Source organism: Alligator sinensis, unplaced genomic scaffold, assembly GCF_000455745.1.
Source record: "Alligator sinensis unplaced genomic scaffold, ASM45574v1 scaffold997_1, whole genome shotgun sequence".
Lineage (NCBI taxonomy): Eukaryota > Metazoa > Chordata > Crocodylia > Alligatoridae > Alligator > Alligator sinensis.
The window spans coordinates 125,213-139,985 of NW_005843001.1; the positions used below are offsets into that span (position 1 = coordinate 125,213).

At 41.0% G+C, this 14,773-nt stretch overlaps 1 protein-coding gene across 1 annotated transcript; it reads right to left on the bottom strand.

The window, feature by feature from the left end:
* Window positions 1-419: 419 nt before the first annotated feature.
* Window positions 420-13,136, bottom strand: CIAO2A (cytosolic iron-sulfur assembly component 2A). The gene is made up of 6 exons (XM_025193035.1): window positions 13,118-13,136; window positions 12,721-12,738; window positions 8,527-8,691; window positions 5,195-5,244; window positions 2,707-2,752; window positions 420-908 (listed from the first exon to the last, which is right to left on the bottom strand). Exons 1-6 carry the CDS (start codon window positions 13,134-13,136, stop codon window positions 811-813), a joined length of 396 nt encoding a protein of 131 aa, XP_025048820.1. The 3' UTR covers window positions 420-810.
* Window positions 13,137-14,773: the final 1,637 nt, after the last annotated feature.

A 14,773-nucleotide genomic window follows, 5' to 3' on the forward strand; every position in this document is an offset into this window, starting at 1 on the left:
TCAGCATACTGCAAGTAGCTTTCATCAAGAAAAAAAAAGAACGTGCCATTCTACTTTCTGCCTGTTCATTCTCAATCATTTCATTATTTAGGTATCAAAAACAGCAGCACAGGAAGTGCTTTTTTGCACAAGATTTCTGGTTAAAAAGTATTTGAAATCTAGGAGCTCTCCATTTTTAAGGGCACAAAAAACTTCAGCACTGAGGTTGTATAATCAACAATATTTTCAATTTGTTGAATAATCAACAATATTTTGAAATTTCAAATATCAAATAAAGTTTTACGTGTCTTTCAACTTCTATGACTCACAGTGTGGAAATACATGATATGTGAAGACACATGAAGACATTTACTTCTCTGTTTAATATAGCAAGAGAAATTTGTGAGATTAGAGCAAGAAGATTCAAAACAAGAACTGGCTTTTCATTATAAGAATCTATATTTATTTATGGGTTTTTACAGCGTAGTGATTGAAATGTTCCACTTGAACAGAGTGGAAACTTAACCTGCAAAATTGGTTTTATATCACGATGTGCATCAGAAGGCAACACAGCTGGCTCTTAATAACTCAATAAAATATTTCTCTGTTAACACCAAATATTACAAATTCTTAAAATTACACACTTCATTTAATTTTATATCCTGCAACTTACCTCCTTATAATTTAAATCTGTTATATAAATGATTTCCCTTAAAAAAAACATGCAGCAGATATAAAGAACTCAAGTATTAAGCACAAGGCCTTAAGGTTTTACAAAGATATTAAAACAAATGTATCAAAACAATCATAGCTCTGTGGTTTCTGCAGCCGCTAATCAGGTTCTGTGACACACTGCTCCACAATTTCACGCAAGTTTGGATTCTCCATTGCAGCTGCTACTCTCTCCTTATCATTTATTTGCTTGTTGACTGCAAAAATACCAGATGAAAAGTCAAGTCAGGCATTTTACCAATCCAAGTTTCCCTGAACTTTTGCAGTTCAAGCCAGTAGGGTCCTAGTCTGACTTTTTGCAAAACACTGACCACAGACTGTCACCAACTAATTCCATCAACAAGCCCATGATTTCTGGTTAAGATAGAGCTGATAATTTTTAGAAAGACATCCACTCCCCCGACCAGATTAAAAGTGAGAGAACAGCCACCACACCCCTAGATAAGTTGTTCCCATGATCAATCGCTTTCACTTACTTAAAACAGTGCATTTGTATAGTTTGAATGTATCCTACTACAGTTTCTAGTCATATGATTAAGAAAAAAAAAGAGCCTGGGAGCAGGGGGGAGGACAAAACACAAATTTTCCCTGGCCAAAAAAAATTCTAGACATACTTTAGGGAAAAAATGAAAAAAGAACAAACATTTGAAACATGGCATGGATAAAGTCTTTATTGGCTTTTTATTTAAAACATCTCTCTCAAAACAGAGATAGAAGTTTTTAAACTGAACATGCAACAGAGAGTATCAAGGTTCTGTAGATTCTTAAAAAAAAAAATGCTAAGAAATATTTATTAGGGTTGTGTGAAATTTCAGCAGCCATTTCATTTTGGAGGTGTTTTGGGCCATTTCGGCACCCGAAACACCGAGTCCAAATCGAAACAGAAGACTCTGAAACAAATCAGAAGGCTCCAAAACGTTTCAGAGAATTTCAGAGCCAGGCTTGCAGGGAAACAAAAACTAAGAAGAGGGAGGGGAAAGAGGTTGGGGGGAAGGACTGCTCTGATATTGACATCTAGTCCCGGTTCGATTCCCCAGCTCTCTGATCATTGCCCCAGCTCTTCCCCAGGAGTGGGGTGCAAGCCCCCAATCTGTTCACGCGGTTTCAGCAGGTTGCCGCTGCAGGCTGGGGCTGGCGGCAGCCTCTTGTGCCAAAAAGACTGGTGCTGCCACTGGCCCCAGCCTGCAGCAGCAGCCTGCTGAAACCCGGCCCGTGGATCCAGGGGCCCACGCCCCCCAGAAAGAGTTGGGGGAATGATCAGAGAGTTGGAGAATCGAACCTGGGGCTGGGGAATCCCTGCTGCGTGACCTGGTTCCACAGGAAGCAGAGATCCGCCCTGGGGTATCCTTACCACTGCCACCTGCCCTGTGCAGCCCCGTGTCGTGAAAAGGATCAGAGATCTGCGCGGGGGTCTCCTTGCCTGCATGGAGGGCAGTGGCCCTTCCCTGGGTGAGCTACTCTCGGCGCCATCCTGCTCCCTGCTGGGGCCCTGCAACCCCTGGCCCCAAGCCCCACCCAGCTGGGTAGGGCTGTACGAAGCTTCCCTTGCAGCCCGTTCAAAACAGATTTGGCGGAGCCGAATCTCTGAAACAGATTTCACTGAAACAAAACAGGATAGTGATCTGAAGCACCAAAACAAATCACTGTCCTCCAAAACAGCCGAATCTGAAACCGAATTGAAACACACCGGTTTCGCACAGCCCTAAATTTATCTCAGTGGATGTTAAAAAATTGCAAGATCAAAAACCCACAGTAAACTCCAGAAGTTTATTCACTGGCATATCTGCAGCATGTTATTTATTTTCCCCTTAAAAGTATGCCTCAAAGATATATCTATGTGCAACGTGAACAAGCTGAACCAACTTCCAAGGTTTCTTAAAACAGCATGTTTTATCATACAGTTTTGCCACTGCACTCTCCACCTCCCCTCTGTCCTCAACCCTCCCAACCACAGAATCAGAAGCTACATTCATTTAATTTACAAGATTCACTTACTGTCTTCCTCAGTGGAATGCGTACCTTCCGATATGTAGATTTCCAACTAAGTAAGAGATAAATAACGTTAGTAGCAAATATGAATAGTCATACTCCTGCACTGCTAAATGATAGACATCTTGTCCAAAGAACACTTACTTGAGCAGTGTGTGTGTCAACGACGCTATTTCACTATCTACAATAGTTGTGCTAGACTTTTTCATACTCTGGATGACATCTTCACCACCTTACAGACATCTCCCCTCCATCTTGCAATTGCACAGGCCAGTGTTCCTTCCATGAGTAACGAAGCATCACAGCGATAACTTTATCAGTTGTTCACATAGACAAGTAATGCAGTGAAACGGCTGAAAATTTGGCAAAGAGCTAGCACTATCTTTCCAGCCAGCCCACAGGACCTCAATGCAGGAGACGGTGGCCCAAGAGACATTGCAACGGTTACTTTCATAAACAGATTAAACACGTCTGAGAAAAAACCTTCTAGGAGGAGCTCCTACAAGCTAACAAAGCTTCATCTTTTAAAAGCCTGAAGAGCTAAAGCATCCGAGTCAAAATGTATAACACTAGGACAGATCCTGTCACAACAGCACCTTACAATTTCATAACTGCTAGCCTTGGCATCAAGGTAACAGCTCTCAACTAAAGGCTATTCTCATACAGCATATGAATGATATACATAGATTGAACCCCAACTCCCTGCAAAGGCTAAATTACTGTAGTGACTTTACTGTAACACTGTTTTTGCTGTAAAATTAAAAGACTGAACTACAAATGTAATTAAATTACCACAGATCCTAATTAGATTTCATTTCAGCAGTGTAATAAAAGTGATTTGTTATGAATCAACAATGCTATATATTTGCCGCATAACACACACTGCTTTAGGATATCCTTTACAACAGTTTAACTACTAATATAATTCAACTTCTTCAGTACCAAATAATTAATAGATCAGTACTAGTTAACTCATCCTAAACCTGAGGAGACCCAAGAAACAGGTGTATTTTTAACTAAGTGATCTCAACACTGCATTCCCCTTTCTGCAGTTGAGTTCCCTTGGCTATTCAGTGGGTGCATCTACACGTCGCTCTAGGGGGATGCAGTGATGCGCTATGTCTCTGTACAGCTCACTACGGGTGTAGATGACATGGGTCTACACGTGATCGCTAGCTATGTTGCCATAGTGGTGCACTCCCCACTCATAGTGCGCTGCTACGGTGATGTATTAGGGAAAATTTAAGCATGCGCCACCCATACAGTGCAGTACAGGCTGTTACTGCTGCGTGTTTTAGTACTTCCAAAAAGAGGTACTAAAGTACAGCACAGTAACAACATCGCCGTACAGAGAGACGTAGACATACCCAGTTTCATCACAGTCTGCATCATATCTCTACCATGTTTTTAAGAGGAGAGGGCAAATGCTCATTAGTTATTTTGTTACATGCATGTCCTTTGGGAGTGAAAACTCTTAGAAATCCGAACCCTGAAATTACTTTGACTGTAAATACAAGTGAGTTTTGGAAGGTCAAAGTCAACTTTTAACTAATGAGGTTAAAAGAAACTTTTCCTAGGGATGGTTTGTCTCAAAAATTCCCTACTACGTGATTTCTTAAGCCTTCCAGTAAAGTAGCTAGAGCAGAAATGGTATTCAGGATTAGGGTGACTACTGGATATAGCAATTCTTCAGTTTAGGAAAACAAATCTCATTTCCATACCTGGTTCCATAAGCAATCTCTGCAGTTTTTCTATGCTCTTCTAGCAAAACCACTAACCGTCTATTTCAGTTTGTTTTACAGATTACCTTTACACCGCAGACTCCACTGGCAGTGTAAGTTCTGTCTAAAGTCAAACATTTAAAAAGATGGCAGATTGCATATTAGCTATCTTGCCCTCAAGTCAGCTTGCTTCCTCAATCAGGTTGAACTGTGGTTGCCCAGAGTGTTTCTCAGGGACTGAAAAATCCAGTAAGTAGTTAAACATCAATGACAGTCGCAATGCCTGGGTGCTCTGAAGCATCCTAATGGCCCACAGTTCTTTCTGGTAAGGCTTCAACAGAACTTAAAATAGTCATAGTTAAAGTGTCCTGTCTTTCATCGTTCATTGGTTGTCATTTGTTTTCAGAAAACTGATGGTGATCAGGTTCTCCTTATTGCCAGACTTCTGAAACTTAGAGCACTAAGTGTTGTGTCTTTCGAAAGCAGTTTTTCTGAACTCCCTTTTTCTCAAAGCATTTGCCAAAGTCACTGTTACTACAAACTTCCTTCATATGCTGTGACTGCGCAATATTTGATAGGGTTGGCATGTTGTAGCTGTCATGGTCCAGGAAATATACATATGCAATATTCAGAAAGACATAGCTTCTAAATTATGGTCAAAGATAAGTAAGCAATCCCAAGGGGTATTTTTACACAAAAAGCTAAAAACCAAAAACTGTTATTTGACACACTTGTGCATGGTCTGATAAGAGAATAATAGAAAAATTCTTTACCTTGTGTTTAAAAGGCAAACATCTCTGAAGTTTTATTCGTAAACAAAGCCCTGCATAAAAAAGTAAAATAAAAAGATGACGACTATTTGCACCCAAGAATGCCAATACAGTTGATGACTGTCACTCTTTAGCATCTTCAGCAGAAAGCCCAATAAATGCATGACAACAAAAATGAACAATACTCTGACCAAGAGATGCTTTTTCCCTGTCGGCGAGGCAGCATATTAATAGGAAAGCCAGTGCTATACCTCATTTGAGTTGCACTAAACTCTCATTTTTCTCCACTCTCTACATTCTTCCACTAGAGGTTAGTATCTACTACTGTCCTGCCAAATGCAGTTAAACATATTTCTTTTGGAAGACTTTCCCTAGTTAGCAAGCTAGCATTAGTTTCAAATGTTATACAAAGCTGGAACAATCCAGTGGAATCCTTCTCAACCTCCAAAGCTTGCTGTATACCCGACCTAATCAGCAGGTAACCGATTTCCATTGTACATTATTACGTTTGTTAAATGCTGGTCATGTGTACAATACTATACAAGGCACAGAAGAATCTGGTGTGGCAAGTTTACAATTTAAATCTGGCTTAATACATTAAACAAACTACTGATGGAACAGTGAAAAAACACTGCACGTTACCTATAAGCATTTAAATGCAGCATTTTTAAATGTATTACTGCACCAGCTGAATTCTTGTAGTGGTAAGTTACTAGATTGCATGCAATTACCTAGAAAAAACTGTATAAAATTGTGAAGTGTTCAACTCCTTAAGCATCAAAACCAGCACAGGAAGATGAAGGGGTTCTTTTAATTCATTGCACAGGTCAGATCATCATCCAGGAGTTCCTTAGAAGAGAAGACTCTTATGGATATCTGGCGAACTTTACAGTCACCTGGTGATTCCCCATAAGACTGATCTTTTAATAATCCCAGAAGTTATTAGCCATGTTAGTCTGAAGTCATGCAAAAGGTAAGTCATTGCCTGTGAAGCTCATGTTCCTCTGAACCAGTAAGTCCCTACAGTGCTACCCTGCCCTACTTTCTGCCTTAACAGTTACAGAAAAAAAGATATTCCATCTTTCTCATCTACCTGTTCCTTTCTGCCTGATGTTTGCTATCTTCCTAGACTTTTAAAAAACGCCTTTCTTAAATTTTGAATAAATTAAAAATCACTCGTATGTAGGCTCTGCAAATCCTGCTAGTTAGTTAAAATAAAATCTATCAAAACAAACTGAACAAACAACTCCCCTCTTTACCAAACAGCAGCATGTAATGCCAACACCTAAGCATATTGCTCTGCCCCAATGGTCAGTTAAAATATACAGGCCCTGCAAAATGCCCTGTAGGTCAATAAAAATCCTGTCTACTTCAGACAGAGAAGAGGTGGCGATTCAAAGTCCTCTATGGACACCATGCTATTAGTTAATCCCCTTTCCACTATATCAAAGAGGATTTAACATCAGCAACTACACCAATCATCGTTAAGGGTACTGCCAAGTTGAGAGAAGCCTAGTAAGAAACAGAAGAAAAATTAGCAACTTGAAATCAAGTAGCTGTGCAGGTGACAGGAAGTTTACAGCCTATTTCCACATGCTACACGGGTTTAGGTGGTTACTGTAGCCCTTTCCTTTGACAGAATGAGGAACTGTGACTTAAACTGTGCAACACAACAGAAATCAAACCCCAGAAATCACATCCACTTTTGGTCAGCCAACTATTTCACTTTTCTGTAACAGCAAAAGTCCTAAACATGTTGCAAATGCGAGCAGACCTGCTGATGTCGAGGTACCCGACACTCCTGGGCATCACGTTTTTTGTAAGTAAATTATTTAGTAGCTGGTAAGTCAATGCTTTATGTGTACCTTTGCTTTTCCATTATCCCAGCACTTACAACCCGATTTCTCTCATTCAAATTCAAACACTGATTTTCTTTTAAGGAAAGTATTTAAAATATGTCAATTGGGAATCTTTCTGGCTGTAAAATGAGCCAGACCTAATGCATTCGAATATAATGTCTTTACAGAACTGAAGCCTAGTTATGTTACAGGTATAGCCAATCCTCCACCCCCTCAACGTGAAATTAAAGAAAATAAGCAAAACAGAGCTTTATTCTAGCACAAGATCTCTTAAAAATGAAATCAAAGGCCTCTCACATAATTCTGGAGATCCAAGAGACTATTTTTCTCTAAACTTCTTTACCAGTGGCAAAATGAAGGAATCATGTATGATTTTCAAGTATCCCACCTAAACATGGACTCCTATCAACTACCTTTCTTCAGAAGAATATCAGCCAGGTGACTCCCAGATCGTAAAAACTAAAATATATATATTTGAAATATATGACATATCTAGATAAGGAAGCCATTAAAGAGCTAACTTTTTTTTTTTGGTCTTTAATGGGAGTTTTGAGAGTGTAATAACTTCAGAAACTCACCTCACAAGTTTTTTTTTTATTTTCTGCTTTATTTTTTTTTAAGTCCCTGATGGTTACTGTCTGAAGGAAATACAATGCACCTTATGATAGTCTGTGGTCACTACACACTATCATGGTATTGTATTACTGAGCCTTATCATTTATCATCTATGCGTACTTCAACATTACTGCTTCGGTCTCATTTATTTTCAAAATAATCTGGCCATTGTAGTTGTAAAATGTCTCTACCATGGTTGGTAAATACTTAGACCACCTAAAGCAAGGTTAGGCTGTTACTTGGTTTACTTCTGCACCAAGCCATCCTGCAGTGCATCTGGAAACATTCCTGTGGATTCACAGTTTTATAGCTGTAGGGTCGGAAGGGACCTGAGCAGATCATCAAGTCCAACCCCTGCCCTGGGCAGGAAAGAGTACTGGGGTCAAACGACTGATTGATACTGAATTATTGCTACTTGTTTGTTTGCAATACACTACTTAAAAATGAACGCTTATACTGAATTGTAAAACATTGCAAGATCCATATTAGGAAGGGTTATTTTTAAAAGACTGCTGTCAAGCCAAAAATTATCCAAACTATAATGCGGCTTGGGCCTAACAGGCAGTAGTCATGAAATCATGCACATGCAGCCTCAGGCCTCTCTTCTTTGTATCAGTGTTTCTTGCAATAGCCATACCCAAAAATAATGAACTTTGGAGAATAATCCCCCTAAACAGGAACTAGAAGTTTTATTTGGTTTATCAAGAGACTAAATTAAAAATATTATAGTATTTCTCAGCTTTGTTAACAGTTTCCAATATACAATTCCAAGTCAAATAGGTGACAAACCTTTAGTAAAAACAAAGGCTACAGAGTTAACAAAAAACAATAAAGGGGGCCTGAATAAAATACAAATCTTACCAATGAGAGTAGCCAAAGAGCAATGAGGTACTGTTGGAGTAAACCTGATTATAACCAGATATTCATCTTCATTTATCTCATGTACTTCAACACAGCTTTCTGTTACCACTTCCAGTTCTTCTAAAGTGTTGGGCTTCTCTGGGTCCCGAATAGTTCGAATAATATCTAAAACAGAAGAGAATACACCAGAAATGAAGGAACTTTTATAAGTAGAAACATTCGAAAAAGTCACAGGGTTTTAAGAGGCTGTCTTCCTAGCAGTTCTTGTTGTTCATTCCCAGAAAAGGCCTGGTTACCGAAACCTCTTTCTGCTCGGTTTACCAAAGAGTAACAGAAGCCAAAAAATGCTAAGAATATTTCTATGCCCATGACACTTAATGTTAGAAGCGTCAATTCTGCGCTAGTCCGACAGTCAAAACACAGACCTTACACAGAACACACGTGAATTCTAGCTTATCCTGTGAATATATCAAGCCCTTTTTAAACAGTCTCTGTGGCTATCCATGCCTACCTTATGAAAAAGGTAACAGTTCCAATTGTGTGCACAGTACTTTACGTATTGAAAGCAAAAAATAAAAAGTCTTTATCTTGCACAGCTTATAAAAGCACTTCACAAGATTTGGCTCAGGAAGCCTTTTGGCTTCTATTATTTTTCAGTATTTCTCATTATAATCTAATTTAGGACATCCTGAAGATTGCTAAGTGCCTCCAGTTTAAGTTTACTTATTTGGGAGCAATAGAGTCAAAGTCTCAAATAATTACTCATTCTACAAATACTACTGTATTCAATACAGACTGTAAAACAGGTGGGAAATTATTTTGGCCAGAGGGCCACTTAGGAAGTTTTAGTGAGCTGTTGCAGGCCAGGTCAGTACCCTTTTCCCCGTCACAGCATGGGGTGGCATGACCAGGGATTGGGATTGCAGACTGGTGACAGAACGGAGCTGGGGCCTGGGGCAGAGATGCAGTCTGCTCCCCACATGTCCCTGCCCATGGAACCAGCAGCCATCACAGGGACGTGCAGGGAGCGGATCGTGGCTCTCACCCAGGCCACAGCCCTGGCCCCGTGCCATCACCACCCTGTAATCCTGGCCCTAGCTGCTTCCGGATGCAGCTCCCTGCCCACCTGTGGCCCCATCCCATCCTCCTGCCTGCACGGCCTACCCGTGCAGATCCCACGCCTAGCCGTGGGTGCGGGGCAAACAGGCTGGAGTGCCTGGGCAGTGGGGCTGGTTCGGCAGCAGCAGCCAGAAGGAGCCACTGCTGGGGCTGCCAGGAAACCCAGTCCAGCCACCACGCCACACCAGCCCTACAAGAGCTATAGCCCAGGCTGCCCCCCCATGCCAGGGCTGGGTAGGGTCAATGGACCTGCTGAAGGCCAGACAAAATGCCTTGCCAGGCCAGATTCAGCCACCAGGCCATATTTTGCCCACCCCTGCCACAAAAGCTAACTTTGAACTCAAGGTCGCCAGCAACTTCTCAAGTTTTATTTATTTTTTTAAAAGATCATCCCTATCCAAACCATTTTGCCCCGTCTCAGGTAGGGCATGGTACTAGATGACCTATGGAGGTCCCTTCCAGCCCTACCTCTCTCCGATTCTATAAAAATTCAGCCCTTGCAGAGACTCCAATTAAAGTTAATCAGGTTTTAACAGTCCGGAAACGAACCCATTGAAGTTTCTTGCCTCGAGAGTTTTACCAACAGTGATTAAGACTACAGTCTATACTGAACCTTTTTTTGACTCAAGGCATCCCAGAGAAGCACTCATATACAAACAGCTTAGTTTACTCGTATACAAACAGTTTAGTTGCCAGCTTAGTTTTCACTTATTTTTTGACCACAGAAAAATAACAGAGCAATTCTTCTGTTGCAAAAAACTCAGAAAACCCATAAGAGCTCAGAACGCGTTTAACATTATGGGTTCCTATTTGAAATCTCTGAGTTAATCATCATGTGAATCATGTTTGCACACCTAATGGTGCTAAAGCTGTGTGGTACCCTTGAAAGGATCTCAAGGCACCCCCTGATGCCACAGCACCCTGGTTGAGAAACACTAGACTATACAATACATTGGTTACATACAGGTCTAGAACATACTGCTGCATTAAAGAGAGGGATCAAACCAAAATCAAAATGTGTTACTTTCTAGTGAAATTCACTGCCAGTGTTAAGATTTCAGTTATCATGTGAGTGTATAAGTTACAATGTTTGTATACGAGTGCTTGTGTTTTAGTGTATGAGATCCAATTACCGAGTACTTGAAGTATAGCTAATAATCCAACCGAATTAATGTTAGTGAAAAAGCATGCAGCTGAAGCCTCACTCTATTGGCATAATAAATTACTGCTGTTTACAGACTAGAGTGCTTCAAGAACCACATAAGCCACAGCTTACATCTGACCTTCAATTTTTTATGAGCAGCATTTCTACAGGGTCATTTATAGACCACACGGTAATAAATGAAAATAATGTGTTTGTTTTATGATTTTAGGTGGCTTGGATTTAAACAAATTCATATTTATAAAATATTTTCCTGTCCTCACAAGTCCTATAAAATGTCAACTATTAATGCCTCTTTGGAAGCGAGAATCTTGGATTCAAAAGTCATTAAACATCTGTCATTATTGTGGCGAAAGCCGGGATTTTCAAACAGGCCCCACAAGATAAAAACACCCAACTAACAACTTTCAAAGGGATTATGCACCTATCTGACACCAAGAACTAGAATAGTCCTCAGTATTAGAAACATAGTCCCTGGGCCTGCTAGTCTTGATGCTCTACGGGACATTAAGCCTGAATTCAATTTATCGGTTAGTAGAGAAGAAACCCTTTTAACCAACAGCTCTGGTTTTAAATATTTGAAGCATAAAAGCACACGTTGAGGTTTTGAGCAGCTCGTGTGCTTGTAGGAAGCTACTAATAGTTTTATTTTTAAATTATTTTACAGTTATTGTGAAGCTGGAGATTAAGGAGGACATTTTCAAAGGAGCTGAAGTCTGTGAGCAGGAGATCAGAAAGGGCATACAGACCAGGGAGCAGCAGACTGGGCAGGGAAAGGGGATGAGAGTGCCACTTGCGAACGATGCAGGGTTAATATGTGGCACAGCTACCAGCAAGGTTGCCAACCCACTGAGCTAGGACAAGAGAGGCTTATCAAATCTAAGGTTTAGGGCACAAGCCAAAGGTCAACTAGCTCAATAAGGAATCCTTTTACTATGGCCTCCAATGGTACATAACTGAAGAGCTGCACAAGTGAATGATGGGCTCCCGTACACGTTTCTCTACGCACTGGGGCATGGTGCTACTATTGGCATGATAACAGGAATCCGTTGATTTGTGCCACAGTAGTTAAAGGCACCACAAGAGTGCAACCACACCACCATTTCTAAGAACATTATAAAAAAACATTTTTTCCAAGCTAGAAGAATGATAAATTTTGCATTTTTTGCAGAGGGAAGAATCATAATCATATTGTGACAAGGGGGGATGATGCATTTAAAATGAGAGAAAATGCTTCCTTTTTTTGCCAAGTACTTTATTCATTTTTGATCAAAAAGAGAAACATAGGCTCACTATTTCAGATAGCAAAAGCAAGCCCGAGTGAAAGTATACCTGAAAGAGTAAACCTGAAAGATTTTCCATTCTTGTTTCTCCCCCACTCCCTTTAGATTGCTAGGCATGGGCTCACATGGAAGATTTTGTAACCATCTTAAGGAGGCCAATACAAAAATAATGCACTAATCCATATTTATCCATACCAGCTAAAAATAAGCCTCGTATGGAATCATTTTCTTTGTCATATAAAATGTGAGAACCAATTATATTTAATTTGTTATGTGCTATGTTAAAGAGCATTAATCTTTGCAGGGCACTTTTCTTGTACCCTGTAATAATTTAAACACGTGTCATTGTACAAGCAAATAGAAGGAGTTTTGCTAGTAGTAGTTTTATATAGCTCACAAAGTTTTAAAGATGAATCCCAAAGCAAGACTCAGAATGTGTTTTAGTGGGTGCTCCCTAAAGACACATAACCTTATACATGGATTTAGCAAGATTTGAGTGATGGGGGAGGGGGGGGGGAAAAGGAGAGAGAGCACACTTCAACAAAGTGCTCCAATAGACCCCTTTAGGCAAACATTTATTGCATGGATACCTGCACTGCAAATCTATCAAAGACAAAAATACCCAATTACCTGTGGGTGCACACTTCTCACAAGACAACCTCCCTCTGTCTCCAATCTCTCAATTCTAATCCTCAGAAGGGAATTTACAAAACACCTTTTGCAGATGAGCCTATGAACTTCACTTCATATATCTACTGGATACAAAAAGTTATGGCACATGATAACATGCCTGCCATCTCATAACCTCAGGTAACCTCTCATTTTTATCAGCTGGCCAGAGACTCCCTATGCCTGATGAAGGGTGACTGTTCCCAAAAGTTTGCTAAGAACTTTTTTCCAACTACTCAGTTGGTCTAATAAAAGATACCACATCTACCCAAAGAACCTCACCTGCCTGTGTCCTTACACCAAGACAGCTACAACCAAAAACCCAACAACATTCCCCTCGTGTCCCACCCCCCCTCACCTATCTGTCTCACACCCATTAAACTCCTAGCTCCTCTGATCTTCACTGCCATGCATTTGCATTTTCACTGACCTGCATTTTGCATATTGGCTTAAGCTTCTATTCAACCCTAGACAGCACACAAACACCAGCAGGCTCTCCCTATGCCTGAAGGAGAGCGCTTGCATCCAAAAGCTTGCAAAGAACCATTTGCCAACTGCCCAGTTGGTCTAATAAAAAGATATCGCATTTACTCAAAGCACCTTGTCTGCCATTAATATTCCCAGAATTCCTAAAGTACTTAATACAATCTTGTACTCTCTTATGTCAAAAAAATAATTACAAACTATTTAAATTGACAACAAGTTCCCAAGTAAGTTCTTCCATCTCCCTTTACCACCCCTTCCCCCACTATTTAATTTTTTTTGGAGTGGACTGGATTTAAAGAAGAGCAGTTTCTTTAAAATTGCCCAACATAAGATCCTAGCTACAGCAGCCTACAACTTTATGGCACTTGAAATTCAAGGCTTCCAAAGCACTTTACAAGCAGAAGTATGTTGCAAGCTTCATCTACCAAGGCGGTTTAGTATTTAACAGAACAGGAAAATCAGACAAAGTTCTTTACTGTAGGTTACTCAATAATTCAGTGACAAAGCAGGTCAGAGGGTGCGACTTCTGACTCTCTGTCCCGTGACGCAGCCGCGACCCCCAATACTGAGAGGAGACTTGCGTTTAGTCACTTTAAAAATACACTAGATGAGTGAATCTTTTTGTGCTTTCCTGCCCAAATAGACGCTTTTTTTTCATGTGCTGCCAGATATCAGCTTCCAAATCTATAAGCCACTGTATAGTATTATCGCTCCACATGCAGGTTCCATCTCTCCTGCCTGGGCACTTGTTAAGTGAGGAGTACCTGTAATCTTTACACCCTCCCAGAGACCGCTGTTTCGTTATTACGTCTCTGATCTATTAGACAACAGACTCGTTAAAAGTTGCGCAATGTTTGGTGATAACGTTGTTTAGCCACCGGCTGCTTGTAGGTTAATTACTGTGACATAACTGGATTCGCTTAACGTTGCTTTGCTTCAAGGTGCATTTTCCAACTTGACGTTAAGCAAGGAGCAGCTGTACAGCTTTCGGTGAAGTGCTGCGATGTTTGTTGGCCGTAGCCGGGGCGGTCCAAGGACATTGGCAGACAAGGTTCTCTAGGTAAAGGTGATATCTTTTATTAAACCAACTAAAGAGTTGGAAGAACGATGTCTGCTGGACACCACGTTCGCACACAGGGATGCCCAAGACGCGGCCGTATCCAGGTCTCCGTCTGCTCAGCTTGCCCAGGCTCTTCTGTGACGGTCGTGCCCCGTGGCGGACTCACTTGTTGGTATGCAATGCCGATCTTTCCCAGCAGTCACCCCTCCACGGAAATCGCTTCACAAAAAGTCACATCTAGGACCGACCCGTGGAGGAAGTTAAGAAATCCTCAAAACCACTACCGAAACAGGGCAGAAACGCCACTCTGCCTCGGGGACCTCAGCCAACTTAGTGCCTGTGAAAAAGTTCCCAGCCCCTCCCTTCCCAATTACCGTATTCCCCCCCAATTACCGTATTTCCAAATTACCGTATTTCCCCCAGCACGGCGGTCCTGAGGAGAGGCGGGGGCATTCCCCCTGCCCCTCA